This window comes from Rhea pennata, chromosome 13 (assembly GCF_028389875.1).
Source record: "Rhea pennata isolate bPtePen1 chromosome 13, bPtePen1.pri, whole genome shotgun sequence".
NCBI classification, from domain to species: domain Eukaryota; kingdom Metazoa; phylum Chordata; class Aves; order Rheiformes; family Rheidae; genus Rhea; species Rhea pennata.
Genome location: NC_084675.1, coordinates 14172639 through 14200638, shown reverse-complemented (window position 1 = coordinate 14200638; position 28000 = coordinate 14172639). Strand labels below are relative to the sequence as shown.

At 36.3% G+C, this 28000-nt stretch overlaps 1 protein-coding gene across 1 annotated transcript in view; it reads right to left on the bottom strand.

Annotated features, from left to right (window-relative positions):
* Positions 1–559: 559 nt before the first annotated feature.
* The window catches only part of CMTM4 (CKLF like MARVEL transmembrane domain containing 4), a 40084-nt gene continuing 12643 nt past the window's right edge, over positions 560–28000 (bottom strand). The window contains exons 2-4 of the mRNA XM_062586358.1: positions 20196–20372; positions 10716–10814; positions 560–9801 (exon numbers count right to left, since the gene is read on the bottom strand). Coding sequence (XP_062442342.1) covers positions 9628–9801; positions 10716–10814; positions 20196–20372 — 450 coding nt within the window. The 3' untranslated portion in view covers positions 560–9627. The remainder of the gene's footprint in view (positions 9802–10715; positions 10815–20195; positions 20373–28000) is intronic.

The window sequence follows — 28000 nt, the reverse complement described above, 5'->3', positions numbered from 1 at the left end:
CAGCGCTTAAACAGCACCAGTTACATTGAGGCCTGGTCTTTAAGCAGGTTCAACAGGTGCAACACCTAACAAATTAAAAACGTGCTGCTGACAACAGTGTTGCCTCAATCACCCACAGCCAGCGAGGCGGCAGAGTACCACCCACTTGCTCTCACGCTTCCCCCTCTGTTCCTCCGGGTGCAGAGCATGATGCTGCAAACGGCGGACGCAGCGTTTCACGCCGTTACAGCAAACCGCAGAAACCTCCGCAGCAGCAACCCTGCCACAACCGCTTTGGCAAGAGAGCGGTTCCACGCACCTTCTGCTACACACGACCTCTCGAGGGCTGCTTAGGCACGTTTCTTCATCAATTCTTGCATCTACGAAATTCGTCTTGTCAATGGTACACAGTCATTAAAAACTCACACAGGTTTTGGGGGGTTGTTTGTTTTTAAACCATATAGCATTGTCCTGCACAGGAAATGCATTTAGTAATTGCACTTGTAAGATAATTAACTGATCAACCAGGACACTGCACTGTGTTTATATGTAGCCTTTATAGATGAAGACAATGTTATAGTACTTTAATATATCCATTTATTAAACAGGAAGTCCTTCACAAGTGATTCCATACTATATTGATCAATATAAGTGTTAAAAAACTACCATTTTCCCTACATACAAAAATACAGACTTTTACCACTATGAAGACATAAGTAGAAGAGTACCATGAAAATCTGTAGAGCTCAAATCTTCAAATATCAGAAAGACAAAGACAGGAAAAGACAACTAAATTAAAAAATTTACAAATAGTTATTGTGCCCATATACAAAAGACTGGACAAGCAAAATGACATTTAAAACTGATAAATACACCATTTAAATTATGCTGTAATGGTATGAATTTTTAAAATACGGACTGCTTTCGGTATTGCAAGACGTTACAATCCTTCAACTTGTGTTTTTGTTTAGCATCAAGAATCAACAGAAAAGAAGTGCACAACATACTACAAAATCATTATTGGTATAAAACACTTCAGGAGTTGTGTTTTCTGGCTGAGCAACCTTGCCTCTGAAATTGTTTAAAGCACGACTTTCAGATAGCGAGCTGGAAGATGCTACCCTTAACACTCCTAAGCTCCAGCTGCTGATACCGCGCAGACAGTGAACACAGCAGCAGGCATCTCCACTGAAAGCATCAATTTTATCAGCTGATCTTTGTGCAGATCTTGAGATCACTTCAAAAATACTTACCAAAAATGAAGTGAAATTGCTTCAGGCTGTAATCTGTTGCTATATTAATGTCTGCTAAGATGAGATAGTCTTTCAATTCATTGATCAAAACATGCTTACGATGAAAAAGGGTACCTGATCCTGCAGTCCCCAAAGTCAATTTTGCCTGAGTAAGGACAACAGAGTCAGGTTCTGCATTTGCAACAGCATATACAGTACATGTAAAAGATTTTCCTTGGCAAAATATTACACTTTTTCTTATTTGAGAAGCAAAATAGTAAGGGTATCACATAGCAGAATTGTGCTCGTACAGTAAAAGTAAGTTGTATCCCCTTTGCTCAGCCCGCGACAGAATTCTAACGATTTTGGCCAACGCTTCTGAGCTGTTCAACAATTACAAGTCTGTCAGTACAGGAGTTACACCCCTGCGGGAGGAAATCTAAGCCAAGCCTAGATGTCCCTTCCCAGGCATCATAAACTATGAGCTAGAATCAGGAATATTTAGATCATGTCTACTGCATTTTTCTAGAGGACCAGGGACTGGCACTGAGGATACAAACATATCCCACAGTGAGCGTCTCTTTACACGAGTTTCAAGGAAAAAAGTTGTAGCATGTTTTAGCTCATTTAACCAATGTGCTTCATCTCCATCTTTCGGGTAGCACTGGAAGGCAGAGCAGAGCAAAAGTGATACAATCTTTTCACTGTGAGATCAAAATTACTCTTTAGTGCACAAAGGGAGAAAAATGACTACAGGAGCCATAAGGCTGGTATCAGTGAGTCAAAGCACAACAAAGCCAAAAATGCATTAGTGAGACAATACAAAAATAGCGTTCACTGGTTTATTAAGTTTACTTATCTATTTTAATGACCAACAAGTGTTTATACCACACATGGAAGGCACCCTAGGTGAAGCAGTTTTTCGGTATCTGTTTACAATTATGTGAAAAGACATTTCACAATTATGTGAAAAGCGTCATCTTTTAAATCAAAATTGAGCAATACAATGAGAAATAAATACATACTTTACTATTTTTATTGCGGGTTCCTGAACCCTTGCAAACTTCAACATATACAAATAGTTTCAAAATGATGCTAAGACAGAAGAGAGTAAGTCTAGACAAATAAAACAATTAGCTAAGTCATTTGCTATATTATGTCCTAAATGTAGTCTTAACTGTAGAAATCATTTAAAAATGTAATAAATTGGTCACAAAATATATCAAAGTAACTTCCTACTTTAGAACTGTGACCTGTGAGTTAAAGCTGGATGAACTGTAGTGTTAAGATATACTCTCCCTCCACTATATCCAACAAGTAGAATCCAGTAAACATTCAAGATTAAAGTATAAACAGTAGAAAAATGAAGGTAGTGATTGTTGTAATATAAGGGTGCTAAGACAGAATCACTCTAACTTGGAGACATCAGGATAAATGCAACATTACTGAAAGTATTACTTCTGGTAACCTTTTAATTCCAAAAGTATTGTAGTTTAAATAAATCAGCCTACTTAATAGAGGGTATCTTCTTTCAAAACCAAAGGTTTTAACTAAATATGTCTATTGAGACATTTGTCCAAAGCAAAACAAAAACAATATTCTGTAGATGATAGTCCTTGACTGTCAGAGAGGCAGAGATGGTCATATTTCAGTTATGCACATCCAGGTGTTATTAAAATGTCTGTAGGGACCAGCCCTGATCAAAGACAAAAAACCCAGATACCCTGGCTATCGCTTTTTGAAATGCTCGTATGTCCTCATTACGAATTTATGAGGATAGCTTCCATATCCTTCCATATATACCAACTGGTTTTTAAAACTTTTACCCAGGAAGTCCATAGTATACAGATAAAACCTTCATAGTAAACTCAAAGCTCTATGTTATAAATATGTCAATCAAGGTAACTATGTATAGTGTATATAAAATTAAATATCTTCCGTTTGCCAAGTATAATTTAAAAAGGAATATTTGTGGCTAGTTATAAAAAATATTTATTAACCCATAGAGATTAGAAGGCATTTTCATTAACTTATCCATCCAGCACATTTGAAAGAGTTGCACCAGGATTCTGGATAGGTAACTATCTAATCACATTTTTATGATAAATAGATAACTTTCATTTCTGGGCATATATAAGAACACTTTTGAAAGCTGCGCATTGTGAAAGAACATTAGATTGTGTTACACACTCTAAATTAAAGGATATTACAAATCACAGTGTAAGCAGCTTTTTACAGATTATTTTTAGAATACAAATGGTTAAATTATAGACAGGTTTTAAAACAACACAAAAAGTAAGACCAGAACAACAAAAATTCAAGTTGGACAGCACCCCACTGACTCTCTCAAATAGATCTATCCCAGAAGCCCAGTGGCTGATAGGAGTAACAGCTTACTAGGAAAAACTCTGAATTAGCATCCAGAGATGTCCTGATTATTTGTATAAATTCATTTTTAATCAATTTCATTTGTTAAAACAAAGAGGGAAATATGGCATAATTTCTACAAACTATTATTTTCAAACATTACTTCTAGGCAAATAGTAGAACATTCTGCTGGGTTTTGTACCTATTTCAGCTTATTTTTAAACAATTCTGTTGCCATTCGATCTAAAACAGGTTCGGACGCAACACCCCTGTACCTGCACAGTCTGTCCATCTTAACCGGCCGCAGTCCCCGACACAGTCCACTGCTTCACGCTACTGCAGAACAACAACGAGCACCCGAGTTTCAGAAATGCTACGTGACCTTACTCATTTCTGGGGACTAGGGAGCGCGTAAAGCGCTCTGCAAATCGCAGTCCGTTCTTGTAGGTCCCCGTCCTCTCGTCTCGCAGGCACGCGCGGCCCTCCTGACGGAAGGGGCTAAATTCCGCAGCTCTCTGAACCGACAGCTACACTCAACTCAGCAAAAGTCACCCGATAATCCCACTCACTTGACAGCATACCCGAGCTGCACCCTCAAACCTATCATTGCCCTAACGCAAAAATCTCTGCACCTCGGGCTGTTTTAAGGGTATCAGGACCCCAGGGCCAGGAACAAAGAGGAGACGCTTCTATGCCTACTTCGGATTCAAGGTGTCTGTCTCCTTCTCTGTTAAATGAGGGAAAAATCCTTCATTTGAGGATTGTTAATGTTCACACACCACTTTGAAAACACAGGATTGTTAAGCCTGGTTTTCTTTCCTCTTGCCACCCTTTTTTACATCTCAAATTCATAGCTGGATTCCACCTGCCTATTTATTTACCCTAAATATCTGCTGAAGACTTCCGGCCCCAGAGCTTTCAGTGCAAGACCTGCTGTTTATGCTTTGTTTTCCATGTACAAAGCTCTTCTGAAAATAATAGCCTCTCTCCTACTTCAGATGAGATAGTATAGTACTTGATTTGCTACTTGGTTGTTTGTGGAACAATACTCTAAAATAGTATTAATTTTTTTTCTCACAAAAGAGAACAGGTAGGAATGTTTATAAAGGTGTCATGGGAAAAGAAAATACAGAACAGAGACTGAAGAGAGAAAAGAAAGGGCTGTATTAATAAAATCATGTATTAGGTAAGCATTTGCTGTGCCCGCTCATCTCCAAAATAGCACAAAGGTAGCCAACAAAATTTGTTTAGGGATCTTACACATCAATGTTCATGAAAAACTAGTGGTTAATTCACTGATAACAGTTCACATTCCGCTCATAGCGGACCAGTTCCCTGCTATGGTCCACAGCATTCGTTCTAATAGCGTAAAGAATATTATTTTATTACCACTAAGCCTGCAGTATTAGGAAGGGGCAATCATCATATGGTACAAAGTAATTCACAGAATAGGAGAAAAAGAATAACTACTAACTTAGGGAAGACTGGAAATTTTCCCAATTTCCCCCTCTTCTTACTAGAATCAACAATGAAATACAGAGAAAATAAAAACAATTCCAAACTATATGACAAGATGTGCTGTGAAACACAGATGTGACAAAGCCTATGAAGAAGCTCTCTCCACTATTGATTTTATTTAAATTCACATCTAAGGGAAATCTTATAAGCAAAAGGTGGCAAACTGTTTCCACAGCACAGCTCTTTGCTGATGCTAAACATCTGAATATAAGGACAACTATGAATAGCACAAGACCAAAATTCAGGCATCGGATCTCAGGAGTCAGTACCTTGTTCTTTAAGACGGCAGAGGTAGAAGAATCTCTAATCATCTCAATCGCTGAGCGCGTGGCTCCTAACAGAAAACGTACAAACACACGCAGCAGTGTATCAGCTAGCTCCAAAGGTCCAGGGCAGGAACAGAAATTCCCTCAGCACATCCAGCCCAAACATCAAGCTATTATAAAAGGGAAGAGTAATCTACTTAATGACAGTACATCCAACATTCTTTTAAATATCTTCCTTATAGTGAGGCAGACACTATACAGATCAATGAAGAAGGATCAACAAAAACAAGGTATCAAAACATAAGACAGATGAGGAATGAATACATAGGATGAAAGGAAGTCCAGAGTAAGGAGGAATCACCTTTACTGTTGAGCAATTAAATTGTTAAATTAGTTCTCAACTATGGTTTTAGAAACTTTTTTCTATTGTAGGCAACTTGCATATCATTACAGGAAGGCATGATAAACTTCAACTAAGGCTGATAAAACTGAACTTAGCATTAAAAGAAAATACGTACTTTTTTAACACTGTACAACAATTATGCTATTGCTCCAATCATTTTCTATTAATTCATCTTTCAACATCTGTACATCGGTTGCGAAATTTGCCCTCATTTCTACATACAGAAATACATTAAGATTGCATATCTGAGGGCATAGTCCGACTTAAGAGAAATAATCAGAATTCCACTGCTGCTTCAAGCATCCCATTCCCAAATGGTTGAACTGCTTAGCTTTAATTTAGTTTTATTTACACTGGTTTTTGGGTCCCTCTGTTGAGCCAAGCAGTATTCTCAAGGAATAAATTCAGTTATCCCTCTATGCTCAGCAATTTCAAACAAGACTAGCTGGCTGGGAGAAGCATTTAATGTGACGTTTCTCAGCAAGTTTCAAAAAATTAAACTTTCTGCCTTATTTTATTCCATAAGTGGGTTTTTTTTTTTTTTTTTTTTTTTTTTAATGATATTTGCAGTTTGGATAACAGTCTTTATTCAAGTATTTACTATCTTTCCAATTCACGACAATAAAATCACGTCTGTAAAAAACTCAACCGTGTATATATCATATGATCTTAATACTTCAAATTTAGTCGTCTATCTCATATCTACTGTATTTGCCTTCTCTATAATCCAAATAGTAAATAGTGTCTCCATAGACTAATAAATCCTTAACTTAGATTTTTAGAAAGTATATACTGTACAATACTAAAATCATCTTTGGTCTCCAAAATAAGGAAATTACAAATTTACAGTTCTTTTCTTGTTTACAAAGCATATCAGATAGTATTTTAAGTTCATATTCTTTTTGAATTCTACCCTGAAAGCTGTGCTGAGCTCAAGTCATTATGTAAATTGTAAATAATGGCATACTGTTCTCAGGTGAAGACAATTATATTTCATGTCTAAAAGCACTTGAGGTCATACAGATACACTACAGCAACTGATACAGTATTATACGGTGTTAGAAGTGTAACTGTGTATCATTCGTACCAATTAAGAAGCCTTTGTCATTCAAGCAAGAAGTCAAAAGCTTTTCATCTTACTTCAGAGAAAACTCTGCAAAGTTCTCCTTTTTTCTAGGTAAGGAAAGGCGAAAAGTCAATGAAAGATTTCAAGTTCATGAACTTACAGATGCAAGAGACCATCCCAAACCTGTGAGAAACAAAAAGACCAGAGCGAAGGCAGTGTCTACAGAGCGGTAAAGGGGCGCCCGCTGCACGCCGCTCCAGGCCCTCCACGATCAGCACACAGGATACACCCATACGGAAAAGCCTCTGCTGTGCATCACATCACTTCGGTTTCCTGACTTCAGATGAAAATTCCACTCTGAAAGCAATCTATCTTCTGCAGGACAATATTCTGTATTTGAGCGGGGGGGGGGGGCTTTTATTTTGTTTTTTGGGGTTTTTCTGTGCAGTCTGCTTTAATATCAATTTAGAATTGATATTAAACAGTCTAGATCTGTTACTTTTAAAAGAGTTATGCTTTGTATTTTTTTAAATAATGGACGCTGTCTAAAATCTCTCCTTGTAAATTGTCTCTGTACTAGGTACAGAGTGCTGAAAAATAGTAGAATATTGGCTATAAATTTCATTATTTAATACTACACTGAACATAGAACTATTTTCTTTTCATAGAGACACTCAGTATTTGTGACGAAACACCACCTTAATAAAAATGGTGGTTTTAAATCCAAAAACAGAGGTTAGTTTGAATGGCTCGGTATTTTAAATTCAGTGTCCCTTTGGCATCAGCTTGCAATAAGATGTCAAGTATAGTAACTGGAACACCACTGCTGAGTTAAAAGGGCAAGTTTTCTTTAAATGCATTACTAAGTCCTCTGTACTTTTAATCTAGTCTTAAGTCATTGAGGTGAAGTGTAGATTACACAATGTATGAAAGTACAGCAGTTTTGTTATCTGGTTTTCACACATCAGAATAATCTCTGTTGCTTGATTCAAATATTGCAGCACAAAGTTCAAATCCCGTACTCTCCCAGTTTCTTCCACTATTAAAACAAGCCCAGGCATTTGTACCAATCTTCTGTTTCATGTAACTGCTTTTCAAAATACATTTGTTGTACTTAAGTGACCTATCTGAAATGTATTGCCTTTTGTTTGTAAGACTCCGATTAACTGCATTCATCCGCTTAGGGCTACCATTACATGAAAATACAATACCAAAAAGTGTTCAAGTCAGATGTGGGATAAATTCAGGCATATGTAGCAATCCAGCAATACAATTCCACTAATTTCAAAGATTTCATCAGTTTACACCAGATAGGAATTCAGCTCAAGAGACCATCTTCCCACACATTTTCTTTATATAATATGCAGGCACACATATGCCATATGATGAATTATACGCATTAAAATACTAATCAAAATGAGAAAACATTGAGAGACATCTTCCTAATACCATTATGATAGTATCTAGCCAATTACTGAAGAATTCAAGTTTTAAGTAGAGAAAATATCCTCCTCTTCACTGGAAATACAGTGAAAACAAGACAAATTTGACTAGGTAGAACCATCTATTAACAAATCAATACAACCCTATTTTCCTCCTATTATCTATACTCATTTCCCATAGGAATGTTAGAAGAGTATTTTGTAGACACACCCAAATCAAAAAAAAAAAACATTGTTTTTACCTACTACCAACAGTTTTAATTTTAGAAGAAACAAACAACCCCCTGAAACTATTTTCCTACATGAATCACAATACAGTGATCTTCAAAACGTTTTCTAAGATATCATAAATTTTTGCTAGTTCTTGCTTACCCTAGAGTTTTCAGAAAGGCTGAACCTTAAAAACACGTAAAATCCCCCCACTATGACTGAAATGCAAGTCCACCAGAAATCCCTTCTTTCTCGCCTTCATCACTGTGCCCCTTTATCTCCTTTCTCCCCCTCTCCACGCATTCGTTTTCCATTTTGGAACAAAAGATAGCATTGTACTCCAACTTTAGCAGAAAACAACATACTTCTGCATGCATTATGGTGACCATTCAGCAAACATGCTAATCTTGCACAAGTTCAGATTTCACCAGTATCACACATGAACTGAGTATGACAATTTCAGAGTAATTCACAGAATAACTACGTTATCATTATATCCATCAACCCGGAAATGTGAAATGGCTATTTCAGCTATGTAAGTACACAAACAAAGAAACTGCACAAGCTCTTGCAGATGAGAATTGAACTGCACTGCCAAGGCTGCATGAGAAAGGCTACAGAGACTTGTTGGACAACATACACTGCTAAAGTTATTGCTATTTGCCCCAATCTACTTTTGGTGAACTTCTTTTTCTTATATTAACCAAAAATATAGTGTTGGTCTTCATGTTTATGACAGATGAAAAAATAGTGGCAGAACATGTATATTCAGAGCTTGTACTTAGGAGAGCAAAGAAGTACTGCATCGTTAATCCAAAACATTAACATAACATGTATCTATATATATGCACACACACATATATGTGTGTGTGTATATAATATACACATAATGTATGCATATGTGCATATACATACACGCACACACATCTTAAACAGATCTTGCTTTTGAACGACCAACATTTATTCTCTTCGTGACAACAGCTTCTGACTCAATGCATCTCTGCACATATGCAGGGCTGGGCATTCCTTGCCACAGTCATCTTCATTTTCTTCCTTAAATAAAGGAAAAATACCCTTTGTTCCATGAGGGAAAATTAAGCACTCTTTTTTTTTTTCCCTTTGCAGTCCCATTTGGATATCACTTTCATGCATCCAGACGCTGAATCTCAGGGCGATGATCTACTTCTCTGGATTCTGTCCGAGCACGTATGTAATCACTGGTCTGCCGACTGCTTTGCTGTCCGCTGTTCATTCGCCACTTTTTAATAGCTAAGTACGTGTTCACAGCATACACTGCCATTGCCAAGAAACCAAATATCTACAAGAAGTAGAAAAAACTGTCAAAGAAATTTGACAACACAAACAACAGTAGTTTCATAACAAACCCCTCAGCAGCTTAGATTTCTACTTTATTTGCACTGACAAATTGTTATGGCCAGTAGAACTGACGTTTTTCTTCTTAAATGAACTAGAGAATCTGTGAAAGCTAAGATCAATGATCCCAGAAAAACAAAGTTGTCTGCCTACAGAGACACTGTCAATTAAATCTTGCAGTGCCAACTTCAAAGGAAGGCTTCTTGTAAAGTAACAATATAGGTCTTCATCCAGCAAATAGCTCATGCATGTAATAAAGAATGACAAAGAGAGAAGAGGTGAATGGTCCAGACTATCACGTTATAGAAGGAGCTAACTTGGAGTTCCTTCAATATGTTTCTGCAGAATTGTTGAGTCATTTTCAATACCCACGTATGCAAAACACAGAAGTTTGCCAGCTTCAGCACAAAATTAATTTGCTTGATCTTACTGGTTGAAAACTTGAAACAAACTACTACTGTTCTCCTCTGTAAAAGAAAAGCAAGCTGTAGTGAGCAAGAAGAATGCAGCAACATTATGTGCAAGTGGCTCGAGTTTCATCTGAATTTTTGGTTGCACGTCTTGTGCAGACTTGCTATTTCGGGCAGTAATAACTAAGCTAGCTGTAGCAAGACAAATTAAACTGTTAAAAGTTCTCTACACTTTTTTTCGTGTTTGGTCTCGCCTCAAAAGCCTTAAGACAAACTCCTTGAAGGGCATCAATACTTATAAAAATTAAAACTAGTACAGCCAACTGTAAATAATAAGTATACTGGGATTGCAAAGCAAACAAAAGTTTTCAACAAACATGATGGAAAAATTATCCTTAATTTTAATACAAAATACGAGTCTCATTTAAAGTAGTTCAAATTCTCTTACCACAGCAGCAATTTCTGCTCCAGTTTTATGGTTTAAAGCAGCGAGTACTACAGAGGCAACGGAAAAGAAGAAAGTGCTGAGTCCAGTGTTGACCAGATCCTATAAAAATAAATTAGTATTACTAAACAATGATTCTTTGCCTGCTTTTAATAGAATTGATGAAAAGAAAGATTAGGACAATAACAATGTTTTCCTACTTTATCACTTGTACAAAAGAAGGCAATAATTATTATACAGATGATATGTGCATGCACATTAGAATGTGAATTGAAATCAAATAGCACGTATACGAAAGGCCCCACTGCAAGTTGAATGTGTTACCCCAGTTTCTACTGAGATTACTTAAAAAGCACTGTTAGTATAAACAATGAGTAAAGTTACTTTAGTGTCAGCTGAGAACAATCTGAATCTCAAACTTTAATGAAAAAGCATTAAGTTACATTCTCAGAACTCCTGGTTCCCTTTCACATCACAATTCTTCTGCCATCGCCCAGATAACACACATGGATTTTTCTACAAATTCTTTGAAATCTTATTTGTGAACACATGCATCTTCTATGCTATTCCTATGAATAACAGCTACCTGTTTTATAAAAAATACACTGGTATATTGGACAAATTATTTCATGTTTCAAGCAGACTTTAAAAAATACATATACATACAGTAACTCCCCAGGGGCTTCTAGGATCAGGGAAAATTCTTGCTTTGTTTCAAGCATAGAAAAAAAGTGATAAGCAACCTGTAATTCAGTCAAATGTGTGCAGCATATGTCACTCAGTTTTCAGGTAATTGTGCTTGCCACGTCTTACAAAAATAGGGTTATTAACATATTGTTGGGTCATGACTAAGAATTCTGAATGGCAGCTATTGAAAAAAGAATAATTAACTCAACACTACCTTATTTAATCACACTTAAAAATCAAAAGGCCTATGGACTTAAAAGAAGAGCAAAGTGCTAGATCTGTTAGGTACTAGCTGTTCCATGTGTTATTCTGGGCATCTTTCACATTTCTTTTTCTTTTGTTAAAGTTTGATAAATATTGTTCTGGAGCCTATGCTCAGAGATAAGGAACACTAAATAGCCTCCAAGACAAATATTGCAGAGACGTAGGAAAACAACATATTCCAATGATAACTGAAATAACGGATGAAGTCAGGGAGGAAGTAGTGGTGTGAAGGAGGCAGGGAATGACAGTTCAATACAGATAACTCAAAGGAACATGAAATCAGTGAAAGGTGAATACTACCACAGCCAAAAGGGAGGGGAAAAAAAATCTGTAAGCAAGTCTGCTGTGCAACTTACATTTGAGTTTAAAGAACAAAACGATGAACATACTAACTTTTATTTCCCGCCATTTAAAAAAAAAACCAAACTTTAATTAGAATTTGAAGACAAATGCTCATACTAGACCCCTTTATTTCACATGCAAAAAAATCCTTTATTTCTTATTCCTGCTTCTCCATTTACTACAGTATTTTTTGCAAAAGGCATCTAGTAAAATGCTGTTTAGAAGTTATGTTTAGAATACTTCGAGATAAAAAATCTCAACTTATTCCCTGGCCACAAATCGTTGACTAAGTTCCAGTTACACAGCATAGAGACATTGTCACCTAAAGGTCCTACAAAAACTTGTGTCTGCTGAAGAAAGAAGTGATTAAGTCCAAAAATGTCTTTTATTTTTCTAGCCATGATTTGAGAATGCTTTAGAAAAAGTAATGGTAAAAACTAGAAGTTTCCGACGCTGTTTTGTTCACAGGGAAAACTATGCGTTCAAGGATAATGATTCAGCTACAGCTGGCCTGATCCTCATCTAAAAGGAAGAGCTTCCTGAGAAATCTGAGAAATATCCACCCATTGCTCACTGCATTTGCTACCCATTATTCAGACTTAATGAACGCAATAAGACCCAAACTATTTTGGTGAATACTAAGGAAACAAAAGCAAGTTGCAGGTATTTTGGAAACTTCATACAAACTATTACCATCTTTTCATCTGCCAGGGTAGGGTATAATTAAAGACAGATACTTTACACCTCTGTAAAGCTGGCTGGAACAGATTTTATCTGGTACTTATGGCATACAGAGGCATTAAACAAAATTGGAACTTTATTCAGTGATTATTTAATACATTTTAATGATGTAATTCTTGTCTTGTAGAGTAACATATCAGCAAATAAGTGGCATTTCACAACTCTTCCAAGTAACCTCCTCCTCCAGCTTTAGGTTAACAGCACAGCCCATGCTGATGGAGTCTCCAGCAAGAGTGCTGGATCTCACCTGCACGAATGTGAAGTCTCACTGTTCTATTACCCACTACATGAAAGTCTTGCTATACGTACCAACAGACAGCACACCCAACAGTATTCAACATTTTCACCAAGTCTCTCCAGTAAACACATCACCAAGAACACTGAAACTGTACATACTGAGGAGAGGGCAGCCACAACGGCCATGCCCTTCAATTAAACAAAGGGATCTTAGTTCAACCAAAGGCCAGGTTATTGATTTTGCTCTCTGAATACACTTGCCACCTACAGGAATGACTTACAAAATGGAGATAAAATCTTGAAAGAAATAGCTCTGAGAAGAACTTAAGAATTACAGTAGGTAAGCACCTCAACATGTGACACTGGGCAAAAAAAGAGGGAGAAAGACCACTTACGCATTTCTTTGGATATATGGACAAAATAGGTGTAGGGAGATAATCTTACCTTTGTAAGGGACACTGGAATGCTGCATCCTGTTCTGGTATCCACATTTTTAAAAGTATGTTGAAAAATTGGACAAGGTACAGAAAAGAGCCACAAAAGTTATTTGAAAGAAGGAGAATTTTTTTCACAGTACAAATCAAAGAACTGCTTTGAATATTAAAAAAGATTGAGCTGTGTACATGAAGATCCCAGTGTTCAAACAAATCATCAAGAAATACTAGCTGATTAAAAAAAGTAAAGTTTAGCCTAGAAAAGCATACCAACAGTGTAACAAAATCAACAGGTGAAAGATTAAGTCAAAACTCTCAACTCAAAGTGAAATAAGGCTCCTTCTCAGTTGTGCTGAATATTCTATCTTTTTCTTTCTTAATAGCTAGATGATTTTTTTCCAGATACATTTTGTACTTGCTTAATACTATATTCAAAAAAGAGTAACTGGATGACACAATTTCTATAATTTAAAGGGTGAGATATGATTATTAATTAATTCTGCTAACCTCTGACTTCTTGAATCTATCAGCTTGATCAGCTTGTCAAAAGAGAACACTATCAGCAAAACAGTCAGATCTATCCACAGCATAAGACATCTATCCTCGTGCCATAAATTGACTTGAAGGCTTCTTAGAAGAAGTTTCAGACACTGCAGAATTTAATATACTGCTGAAATTAGACTGCCAGTGCCTATCATGAATGTATCTTGGAAACCAAAGATACGATGATGACAAACTTTTTAGGGCAATTACTGACATTTTATTTTATCACATTCTTTATAAAGAACACCAAATTTCCCCGGCACAAGAATCTAACAGTTTAAATCTAAAGACTAGATTTATTCTACCTTGAGATTCCAATTTATCAATTTCTGCAGTTTTATTTTCCATATTTAGGTCAAAATCTTTTAATGCAATTAACTGTTTCACATCCATACAATAACGTTAGTTTCTTAAAAATTAAAACTAACACAATCTTTCATATCCTCATAAGAGAGTGTTTGGAGTATAGGGAGCAATGATGCTTAATAATGTTGTCATACTGGTAATATTACAAATTTAAATAGTGGTGGAGGGTTCTAGTCCAAATTTGGTACTTACTAATTAAGTAGTAAAGATAACAAAGGAAAAAACATTATGATGGTCTTGCAAGAAGTCAGAGCAGAAACAAAAAGAAAATGAACCACAGCGAGAATTCAAGATGCAAAGGACATTCCCTAAAATAATGTAGCTTTTTTTTTTTCTTCAATAAGAGAAAATGAATAATCATGACAATAAAAAGAATAAACTAATTGAAAAAAGATGAGCTGTTTCAAATCTGGCCATGATGTAGCTGCAGTTCTTACTATTACAAAGTAAAAACCACATCACACAGATAAAAGAATTTATGCTGAAATTACAGCAACCTCATGAGACAGTATGGTGTGCCATAAAACACTGTACAAAGCTGCCATCCATAACAGAGAATAAAATCTATGAGCTGAATCAAACCCGCTCGAGACTGCTGCTGCTCCCTCTACCCTTTCCAGAATGATTTGATGGAAGATTGATTCGCTGCCCCTTGCTGTTATTCACAAGTCATTTTCTTCAGTGCTATTAGCAGTATTAATCAAAAGGAGAGCATCCAAGGACGTTGACTTGCTGCTGCCATGTACGATACTACCATCAGCAGCTATCTGTCCCGCTCAGAGGGAGCAGAGGAGGCGTCTTATCTCAGACTCTGCATGGAGCTGGAGTATGCCAAGACAGTGTTTTATACTAAAGCTGGCCGCTGTTTCATTTTGCTGATCCTGCTGTAAAGGTGGAATCCCTAGAGGGGAGAAGTGGACAGCTGGGAACGCTCATTTCTGAAAGCACTGCACCATCACAAGCTCAACTAAAATGCAGTGGCTCTGAAATTGGGAGTGTGGAGGGGAAGGCAATCCAGTCTTTCATTTTTAAGGGTCAAGTCTGGCCAGGCAAGGCTCTTGGACTAATAAGGCTGGAAAGGCTGAATTGGTGCTGTGAATACAAGTAGTCTGTTAACAGATTGAAAAAAAAAAAAAACTGCAAAGGAGATCAGCTACAAAAACTGGTCAGAGTCACTGGTAATATCCGCATGCTTTCATTTGCTCCTCTCCATGACTTCACATGTACAAACTTCAAGTGACAATCAAGATTTCCTGCTTTGCTTTTTCTCCTATATTTTGTGTAATGTAAGGGACTGCACAAGTGACCAGGTACTATTCAAAAGGCAGACAGTGCCATTACACAATTAGTTAACAAAAACCATGACATTCAAATTTGATGTTTCTTTTGTCACTTCCTTTTTTAAATCCAAGAGTTTACATATAGGAGTTTAAAATAGCTAAATGAATGCAAACTGGAAAAGAGCTTCAACATTTCAACAGCTTGAATTTGTCACAAAAGGTCAAAGTCAGTGGTCTGCTTCTGCCCAAGTTAGTTTTTACAAAAGAGAGAGCTCAAAGTAACATTTCCTTTCAGATCTGTGTGATTTTGCTTTTTTGTTGTTGCTGCTCAGCTCCCTCCCCCCCCCCCCCCAGTACAGTACCTCTAACTTTTCCTCCAACCAATATTTTATTTGCAAGTTTGGGGAAGTTTTTCCCTTGTTCCTACGTGAACCTATCAATTTGATGTTTACAAATATAACAGTCAATCCCCTATACCAAACATCCCTGGTCAAACTCCCATAATTTTAATCTGTAAAATTGCTGGAAATCAGTTCTTGTTGCAACATCTCAAATAAAGTCTATAGAAAACTGAAGCACTGGAAGTGACTTGCAAAAACCTGAATCAACTCTGAAAGATCAGGGACAAGCCATAATAATGAAGAAACTGAAGACTCGTATGAGTTTATTCTTATTTCTAATTATTTTTGAGTTGGAACATAGGCTTTGTTGGAAGCAGTATTTCTGCTGTAAATGACAAAAAAGTGTTTCTGAATTACTGCTTTTATATTCCCTGTTCCGTTTTGGTTTTCTGAATTTCTCCTGTCCACTTCCCTCTACCTACCTGCCTTCTATACTGATTTTTCTGATAAGCAGTCCTGCACACAAACAGGACTAGCAGTTATCTTCACAATGCAACAGAACTATCTAGTAACAATTAGCAAACCATGCAATTTTTCAGATACAAGTTTTTGTTTGTATTTATTACAGAAATACATTGTGTTGCATCAAATGAAAACTGTCCACTACAGCATGCACCTGAAGCAGACGAATTCTGTCAAAAGTTTTAAATTTTTAAAAGATTCTTTTTATCATTAATAGGCATCACTCTTTTGACAATACAGGTGAAGGACAACTTTCTGAATTTCATAGCCAATAGCTAAGCAAGCCAAAGAAAACCAAGATGGTTTTTCAAAAAAGGAAAGATCAAGACCACCCTGTAAAGGCCTCAGAATTACAGTTTTGTAATTACGCTATTCAGAGCCAAGGCTGCCATGATAAGACACTTCATCTTTTTGGCGCCAAAAACTTTATGTCCAGTATTTCAGTGTCAGCTGCTTGCACACAAGGTGCTTTATCTCCCTAACACCTTAACCAAAAACAAAAAAGAACAAACAACCCAAACACGTACAACTCCCCCATGCAACATCCTGCAATGATGAAATAAGTTTAAAGGCAATATAAAAATACAACTGCCCATCTGTGTGTTCAGAGAAATATGCCTGATCCCTCACTGCCACCCTGCAGTAGTGCTTCCCAGGGACATAGTCTAAGCTAGGAGGTCTGGTAGAACTTAAATGAGTTTTTATTATACTCGATCCTGTGCCTGACTTTTGAGGTTGCTCATGAATAACTCTGCGTGTTCAGAACTGCTCATACAAAATATACCTCTAGAGTTCCAGTGGATGTTTAAAATTCAAATGGTTGAAATCTAGAAGATTTCTTTTCCTCTCCATGGACATAAATAGTCCATTCTGTTGGCTGATTATGCAATGACTTCTTTCTGTATTGACTCAGCTTTACCTCATCATACAAACTCTCATCTAAAAGACTGTAAAATTCCAGTATTCTGAGCTGTTTGCCATCACTCCCCCCCCCCAAGTCATCTCGCTTCTCAGCACTGAAAGAAAAATACTGCAAAATTACTGTGGATTCACTCTGCAGTGACAATAATTCTTAGAAAGACTGGCAAGTAGCATACAAATGGATCAGAACAATTAAACTACTACAAACAATTCTGTTAAGCTTATTGCTCTGGCTCTACTTCTTCATCCATACTTTTTGGATGCAAAACCTTGAACTTTCACTGTAAATCACCTGTGATTCAAATAATGAATAAAAAAAAGAATGATTTAGCCAGACAAATAATAATAAACACTCAGTTATTAGTTAACTCAGAATAGAAACATTTGAAAGCAGCAGCCCAACTAGTTGGGCAGTAATCTATGCTGTAGTATGAGCTACATCCCCCAATGTCATTTGCAAGTATCCTTGCAGAGTAAGTTTCCTTTCAGCTGTGAAGCATAAAGGAGATGGAAATTTCCACTGACAGTTCCCCCAGCTTTGCATTTCTGCATAATATTGATAGTGCTACACAACACAGACAAACAACTGTTACTGTAGCAAATCTGCCTCTTTCCTATGCACTCAAGTAAGCTTCTTTTCTGGCCTCACCATCTCCATTTTCTTTCGTAGAATGTTTATCTCACGAACCTTCTAATTAGGATCAAAGCAAAGCTCTTTTCCCCAAATGACTAGAAACATAAAAAACACAGAAAGCTAAATTTGGTAAATTTGCATATCTATGTTAGCTGCTAGCATATACTGATTCGTTTTCTTTTTAACTACGGATAGGGGACATTAGACATCTTTCTAAGGCATTATGGACACTGTCTCATCTCAATAAATATGAAAGGGAACAATTCTGTGCTGGCCAACAGCAGGTGATGGCCGAGTACTATCAACACAATTATTTGAAAACAAATGGCTTTCCTAAAAAGTTTGTGCAAGCGCTGTATTTAAAGAAATACTTCCTCCTAAAATTGTTTCTCTCTCTTTTGATCAGCTATATGAACTGAAGAAAAAGCATCTGCAGTTTAATTTGGCCTTCGTGTTGAATGCTGACCATGCTGCACTGCTCCATGTTGTTGGGATACGGGTTTGAGCATATCACCATTCCCCTAGTTCTCCAAACTCAGGAGCTCGGTGTGCTGCTAGACTCAACAGAACAAAAGCTACAAATAAAAGCAAGAGTATTTGAAGTCATTATACTGAGTCTTCCAGAGATCCAAATTCAGCCAAATCATGGACATCATGCAATGTTCAGTGGTTTCCTGACCGAAACAGTCTTGTCCAAGCTTGCTTTCAGTGTAAGCTGAATTTATCTGTATTCAGTGTGTAACACCTCACATCATACCAGCAAAATCATTGTGCATTTTCTGTGACAGTGATGCACTTCATTGCTATCAAGCTTTTGTACACCTCACTGGTATAATACAGAATTGTGTGGTATATAAAGACAATCTTCAATTGCTGTTACCAGCTGGCAGCTGTTGTGATGTCTATTAAACAACCAGGCAGGTGACAGAGACTTAAATTCTCACTGCAGCTGCTGCTTTTCTACTTGTCATGAAGATAAGTGGTGGGAGTATAGGCAGAATGGACATGGAAGGAGCAAAGGCAAGCCAGTTCAATAAAATTCCACTGGCTCCATAAGTTTTGTTCTGCAAGCCACCAGGATCTCCTCTATCCACACAGTTACAAGTCACAGTTCTCAATCCGCCTATTTATTTCATTTAGCAAATACTCCCATAAAGAGTTCCTCAAGAAGTCATGAATCTCTAGGGTACAGAGAATCATCTATTTCCACCTTCTGTTCTCATTTCAGGCAAGTCATTTAGACTTATAAACACATACTACAACATTAACTTATTTAGAACACACACAAAAGCCTAGAAAACCTCTAGGACTGGTCTCCAACAATAACTCGAAGAGTATGTACAAAATTACTATTATAAAATAAAACAAAACACGAGGACATAAATATCTGTAGTGTCAGAAGATGCTGATACAAATATTGTCCTTAAAGGCATAATATGTTTTGCTAGTGACTAGCATGTTGATTTTGTGACCTATGTTTATGCAACCAAATCTGAAAGTAACTCCTAATAAAGCATGAAAATGGAGATTTTTCGTACAAAAGGAATGTGCACTGCCAGCAGTTCTTTTCCTAAAGCTCCTTGTATTTGAGAATGTTAAGCATTGCCAGTCAATGTTTAATAGTTATGTATGCAAGCAATTCAATAAACATGGTTTTCTCTTGCAGAAAGCACTTTTATTTTTTTAAACACCAGTTTATATAATCATTGGGTTGTAGTGTAGAAAAATTATATGCAGCATAGTCCTAATATCAAATCAGCTTAAGAACAAACAGGCCACTGCAAACGTATTAACCCGTCTTTTCAATTTCATTTATAAGCCTTATAAATATAGTGCCTAATTCTGATGATACAGCTTCTGTCAAAGTTAAATGACTATAGATTGCATTTTTATCCATTTCATCCACAAACAGTAATTGCTGGCACTAGCAAGAATTCTTTCCTCACAGAGAGAACCTACCAAGGGGCAGTCTCAGTTTTATTTAGTGTTGTTTAATCTTACTGCATGTCAAAGCTCATTCTGCTGTTAGCGTCAAAATAAATTTAAGTAAAATGCACATATTATCAAACAAAAAAAGCACTCTTACAGAATCTTAAATTATCAACAGAAAATAAAGTTCAAACTTAAGAAGTTTTGCAGCTATTTTTACAGAGTGGAGATTAGTAACTTACAGTAAGGTTCCAGTTGATCTGTGGTATTCTTGTATGAAGATTTAGACTGAACATAAGCAACAGAACTCCAGTAACCACCAATGCACTACAGCTCACAAACTCGAAGAAATAAAGGCCTTCGCAAGGGGAGCATTCCATAATGGTCTCTATGCAGATGAATGCAATCAGTGCCAAAACCTAGGAAGAAAAACAAGTGGAAAAAATATAAATAGATTTCCACATTTTGAAAACAGCCACAAGTATTCCTGAAATTTCCATTGGGAACATGATCAGTTTACACTCAGGAATGTGTGATTTTAGTTTATAACAGGGTACTTTCTAAGAGTAAAAACAAAAGCAAATTAATACAAGACTTTCTAGATATCTCCTGTTGAATAAAGTTTTTTTTTTTTTAAAAAAAAAGTAGAATTCAAAGAAATCTAATATCAAAATGACTTTGGGACATGCAAAAAGACATGAAATCTTTTCAGGATGTCAGCTTAATATGCAATATGGAACATTGCATATTATCATGCAATTTTATTTCATCTTTTTATTTCATCTTTTTACTCACAATACACCATTCTAAAACGTGAAAATATATTGCATCTGTCTTTCAGACCAAACTCACGCTAAATTACATAGTGTTAATATAGTGTGACTGTACAAGCCATTTAAATTTTTTTTCAATAAAACTTATTTAAAATTCACTTTCCACTTGAAATCTAAATCAATTAAAAATAGCACAAATTCAGGACAGCACTGCCTCCAAAATGCCTGTCTGTTTTCATAGCCTCTTCTTTCTTTCGTTTTTCTTTTTTTTTTTTTAATCATCAGGGTGTTTATTTGAAATAAAAACAAGTTTTATCATTTCCTTATTAAAAAGGTAATAAAAACAGCAACTAATGTATGGAGAAAAATACAACTAAAGTCTAGTGCTGCAAACTTATATCTAACGGGAATAATGGTTAATTACACTGAATTCAGAAAAACATAGTGATAAAGTTAAGATAAAAGCAGGCTTTTGGAAGATGGGAGCTTAATTTACTGTTTAGGGTAAAACAGTAAAACCTGCTACACGTGTCCAACGCACAAAACTAATAGCAATATTACCTACCATTTGTTCCTACAGAGTATAAGAGTTACATATACAAGTGTACATTTCAAACTCTTCAAATACAACAGTGAAATGAAATGGATGCTTTTCTCATTCTCATGGCAAGCAAGGAAGGCCTTAACAGTATTTTGCTTTGTTTTTCAGGCAACAATTCCCTGTCTACTCACTCAACATTTCTCAGAAAGAATTCCCTTTTTCACTCTGCCACAAAATTCTACTGAGATGTCAAATCACTTAAATTTGAGGATAAGAGACTTAAGGAGATAGCTTCTCCAGAGCTAAAAATCTCAGTCCCAATGTTTTGCACAAACAATACTTAAGTTAAAAAGGTTAAATAGTAGCCACAATACAAAACAATTTCTGCTAAACTGTTCTATGCATATTTCAATAATGCTTTGCAGATACACTCTTTCTTCTAACATTTTTTTTACTACAATTTATTTAACACTTCTTTAGGAGAACATGAGCTGTGCTAACCTTTGCTAGTTAATAAAAAAAGCTGGTTCCCATCAAACTCTAAATGAATACCAAGTGACTAAACATTTTAGAGAGAAAAGAGCAACTTTGGATTTTGCCTTTGACATTGAATAGCTACAAAAAAAAATCGCTGAATCTGAACATTCAAAAAAAAAAAAAACTAGAAACAAACTCAAACTGATTTCAGTAATACAACACTAAAAATAAAAAATATTCTGTTCAGACCATAGCTTCATTTTACATTAGTTTGTAATAATGTGAACAGAAGCCTCATAACCGAACATGACAATGCCTACAGATTAAGAAGAAAGTAAAGGTCTAAGAAATATCTTAAATTTTTTAAGTAGGAGCAATAACAAAGATTAATACTAAGCAGTAACTGGCAAGAATAAAATCTGCAGTGTTCTTCCCACTACTTGTGGATTTATTATGGCATTTCCAGCATTTCTATTGTTTTAAAAGAAGTATTTTTGCAAAAGCCTCTAGAAATACTGTAGTACTAGTCAAGTAGAATAAACAGCTCTAAATTGTGCCACCAGCATAAGGTGGAAGGAACCAAAAATCCTGCACATCAGTCATTACACTGGGCAACTCCTACTCAGCACACAGAGCCTCAGTTCTTTTGCTGATAAAGCTTTACACTGGCTTTTCTCCATATCAGATTGTACTGAGTCTTCAAGGCAGATATACTCATCTTGCCAGTCAAAGCCCTCAAAAGATCAAAGTTTCTATAGAAGCAGGGTTAAATATGTATGGAAGAGGCACTTAGGGCAATGAACTTCAATCATCACATGCTACTTATTTACTCTCAAACTCAGATGGATACAGATTACTACAACTTGGAAGCAACGCTACCTTAAGATTTCACTTTATTACTCAAGGAGTGATAAAAGATACTTCCCTGTGACCCCCACTCTTGTAAGAAAAAAGTTCAGTTGTATATGCTTACGTTTGACTTAACCCAAAGAGTTTTAAATGCTAATAAAGAAAAAAATGTGTATATGCTTCAGCACTATTGTACAGTATTCTAGGTTGGGATGGCCTAAGTCTACAGATATGCTTAAGGAACGAATTGGAAGAAAAATAATCTCATTTGCACCAGTTTATGATGGAGATGCACACAATTTAATTGCAATGCTTCTGTACTGCAAATAAGGTTCCAACTCAATGTCTTACTTTCTCTTGTGATAACGTATTTAAACCCACCCCAAAGATTATCTTTCCTAAGAATGCTACAGATAACGCCTTTCTTTAAAGATCTATTATTTATATCACAATGAATGCTATGACTAAAAATATAATCTGAATTATCACATCAGAAGAAGATATCCTCCCACAGATACTCCCCTTTTTCAACAACAACAGTCTTTAACAGAAAATCTGCTCTCTGACACTTCAGGATAATCTTGTCCTCCTACACATTTTTAAACTTGCCAGAAGTATCCTTCCAATTAGTTATAAATAATGTGAATTTTCTTTGAAAACCCATGAATGTCCCTTTCACTACTAATTTCATTCTGAGATGAACTCTTATTTCAAACGGAAAAGAGCTATTCAGTGAACACGTAAGATTTCTGGAACAAGAGCTGAAGAAGCTTGCGAAATGTCATAGTTCATCCATTGATCAAGTTCATTAAAAAAGAACATATTAACACTGTAAGAAAAACCATCCATCTTCACTACTTTATTAAATATATGAAATATCATTTGTCAGACATGCTATGTAAATTAGGTAGTGAATTTCCCAACAAATCATTGCTATCCAGCACACTATTTGATTGATTCAAGTATAAAGTAGGTTGTGATTTGATCATAAGCATTCACAAAGGAGCATTCAACTGCAAAGTGAAGATGGACAAAAACAAAACAAATGAAACAAATCATTTCAGCTATTCCAGCTCTTATTTTCTGATGGATTTTGTGCCAGGTAAAGAGCTAAATATTTTCTCCTGATCTCTCATCAAGCTCCGTTTACTACTACCAAGATATTTTCCTTCTAACATCTGCATTCTGTCCCCATAGCTTATCTTCATGAAATTAAACACTGAAGTAATTTTGTATAAAATAAAATTAATGATTTGAAGTATATGCCACCAACTAGTAAAATCTATGTAAATTAAGTCTTTCAGACTTCTAAAAAACCATTTACATACTACTATTTTTTTTTTTTATATATAATCCAATTTCTCACACAATTTTAAGAGAAATAGATACAGCTCTACAAGAGAAGAGGTGGATCTGGGGACCTAACAGCAGCCTTCCAAAGCCTGTGAGGAAGTTACCATCAAAACACAGCCAGGCTCTTCACAATGATGCAGGGGTATGAGGAAAACACAGGAAGATTGGACTGGATATAAAGAAAAGACTTTTTCAGTGTGGGGCTAGCCAAGCAGCAGACCAGGTCACCCAAAGAGGTTGCACATTGTCTATCCCCAGAAGTTTTCAAGATCCAACAGGATAAAGCCTGGAACAACTTGATCTCACCTTAGAGCTCACCCTGCTTTGAATAAGAGGTTGGGCTGGAGACCTCCCGAGATTTCTTCCTTCCAAGCTTATTATCTAACATAATTTGATCATGACCACTTTTACCATTTACACACACACACAATTTTAAACAAAGTAACTTTTTTTTTTTTTTTTTAACCAAGGTAAATCACTTGGTTAGGATGCACATGTTTTACCTAATTTTACCTAATTTGAGGTGTTTTTTATACACAGGCCTGATTCATAGCAATCTTTCTTACCTGACTACTTTTCAAAAAAGTCCTTTGCAATCCTTTGTCTTTCCCCTACAAGCATCCAGGTTGTTCCAGGAAACATTACATCCAAGTCTCAGTTAAGCAGCCTGATTTTTCAAAAGCTTTTTGCAAAATGCTGTAGCAAAATGACAAACTTCCTATAGAACCAGCTAAACTACATGACGCTTACTGCTTACCAAGGCTCAAAGACCTCAGCAGTGACCCTTCAGCTCTTCTGTGCTATTCCTCATTCACCCTTCTGCCACACCAGACATCTAAAATGGCAGAGGCAGGATGAAGACCATGCGACTGCACCTCTCCCCTCCAGCCTGAGCAGCCTCAGATGCTCCATCTGGACAGCATTTCAGGGTGCAAAGACTCACACTGCACCACGTGACTGATGTGCAAAATGGCAGCCAAGAAAAATACTCATTCCGCAGTTGCTAAAGCTTCACTGTTGCTTTATACCACAAGCCACCAACCTCAGAAAACCAAAGAATTATGCCTGTGTCTGCTTCCCATAACTGCAGTTATAGACCTAGGAAAAAGAAAGAAAATAAAAGGGACTGTATCACAGCACATGTCCCAATAAACACAAAGCATGCTGCAATTTAGCCAGTACAGGCAGCAATCTTTACTCGTCACATCACTTTTTATACTTTAGAGCGATGAGTTTTGACATAAGGTTTTTCCACAAGCTCAAGGGTGGTTCACTGAAGAAAAATAAGCAGCTGAATGTGGTGGTGATCTCCTTTTGCACGAATTACTGCTCTCTCCCAGAAAGGACACAGCCCCAACTCCTCCGGGCAGAGTCAACAGAGGAAGTTTTCTTTGATGGATGAAATGAAACTTCCTAGACTGTTTTCTCTGTAGCACGTACTTTAGGGAGTTTTCTCTTCCACTCTGATGCCTCCAGTACCTTCTATTTTGACTCTTCTTCAGAGAGTTAAGTAGATATTACATCAATATGAAACTTTGTCATCGTGGAAATTCCAGTTCATTCTCCTAGATGCTTGGGTCCATGCAGAGGGGCTCAAGGCTACCACCGCTACATCGTCTTGAACAAGGGAGGAGTCACGTCAACAGAAGCAAGTCTGTCCAGACTTGCAGTACAACGTGGGCAATACAGCTTTAACGTCGACCTACAGAAAGTTCCCCCAGCACCTTCCTTGCTCCTCTCCCACTGACAGGTAACACAGACAGAGAAGAAAAATCTCCAACCAAAGCATCAAGCATCAGATATTTTACCCAATTACAGATCTCTGGGCTTTTTGTTTTTAAGTAAACTGGCATACTGTTATCCGTTTTTATTGTTCTAAGACATTTAAAATTGCTGAAATAATTCAGGTAAAATCTGAGGCTATTGCACTTAAAGATTACTGAACCCTCACATAAAGGCTCTATTCAGGAGTAAAGCAGTCCCTCACTGGAAGGGAATGAAGTTGCCACAACTTATGGCCACTTAATTCTTGAAAGAGAGCCTCTACACCAGGATTCGATGTCCTTTAATTTAGGCACATTAGCCTCATACCATTATTTTATTCATCTCAAGTTTCCTGAAAATTTCCCTGGAGATGAGCCCTTAATGAAGAAATCATATGCCTTTGGGCTAAGTAAACGGCTTATATTTACATCATTTTTTTGGGCAACACAGGCATTTAAGACATAAACACAATTTCAGTAAAACAGGCAAATTGTGCTATCACAGGCACTGAAATCTGAAAAGGAACTTTTAGGAGGTTGCTAATGGTATTTTTTTTCCCCCATGAAAGATAAAACACATTTCTTTTTTTATTTTAAGTGCTAAAGTGATCTGATTTTTTTTTTTGAGTTGTATTTTTTTGGGGGAAAAAAAAGACAGTTCTGCAACGAAAACAAAGTAAAAAATGAGTTTTCTTGTTTATCTAAAACGTACCACAGAAAGCCTTATTGTGTGGTTAACTGACATAATTACACAAAAAACCACAAAATGGTCAGCATTTTTTCTGCCTGAAAAATACCCACAAAATTTTAGTAAGAATGTCACACTACCAAGACATTTTTATATCCAGACTGTTTAAATTAATGGTATAGTACAATACATATGCACGGAATAGAGAAGAAATAAATTGCTTTTACACCACTTAAAGTATCTGCGGACATTAAACTTTCTTGAATTAAATTTTAGATTTATTGTTCTCATTTATTTGGCCCAGCAGTCCTAACTTAATGTATGAAACCAAGTGGGTCTCATTCCTTGCAAAGCACATGCATTTCCCACATCTAAAACAGCTGGCACAGATACGAATATTTTGGATCATATGGCTTAAACACAGTACTGCTTCTCCAGCAGGAAACCATCTTTTACCCTAAGCAGAAGAATGACTGATTTCCTGCCTGCTCCTCAACTGCATCCTTAACACTGAAGAAATATGCTATTAGTTCTTGTAATCGGACTGCAAGGAGCTTTAAAATCACAAAAAAGCATAAAACTTTTCTTAAAAAATAGAAAATTTAGGAAAATTGTGCTTACCAGGGAGGGTAGTTGAAACAAGCACAAGTAGTTCAGCACCCTGGATAAATTAAAATGTGCTCTAATGGCACAAAATACTGACAAAATACAAAGAACAAAGTCAGAGAACTAGACAAGTCAGCAAACTAGACCTTTACAGTCAAGTCTGATCTATCTTTGGTGATGACAGTAGAAATAACAGCAGAATATTAAAGTTTTAGATCTTCGTTGCACCTCTAGTGCTGTATGTGTAGCTATGACCCTTAAGTTTTCACTGTTTTTTAGCTCAGTTTTTGATATACCATGGTGAGATTTCTGCACATTAAATATTGTGAAATTCTTGTTAAATCATCTGATCTTGTGCTACTTCCATCAATTCTGTATAATACTTGAAAGTTCAGCTACTGCTGACTTCCCTTTCTCAATTCAGGCATAAGACCAATTCTAAATACAGAACATATTTCTAAGACCAGAAACATTTTGATGGCGTGTTATGGGAAAGAGTCATATCTAAGAATGAGGGTAAGTTTTTAACATCCATAGAGTTAAAAGAACAATATTTACTGTGAAATATTTTAAGTAAAATGCACCAAAACCAGAACTAACACTCATTCTAAAAAAAATAGCTGGATTGAAATAAGGTGAACAGAAGAGATGCTCAACTTATTAAAATAGAAATGCATACACTTCAAAGTGAAATTAATAATACAGTCTAGAACAAAAGAAACCTACACAGGTGAAGCAGTAGCTTATTTCCTGCTAAACAGGCTTCGGTATAGCACTTTGTTTATTTGCTTAGAAACACCTATATAGTAAATATGCTTAGCTGCTAATGTATGTAATGTAATACTAATTCCAATTTAAATACCACTAATCAACAGTATTTTACAGTAAGGAAATTTTTTATGAAGTGGCTTTTAAAAAACAAAAACAATAAGAAATATCAGTTCTTACTGTTATCCTAGGCCAAATAATTTATGCAGTTTTTTCAAGTTCATTTATA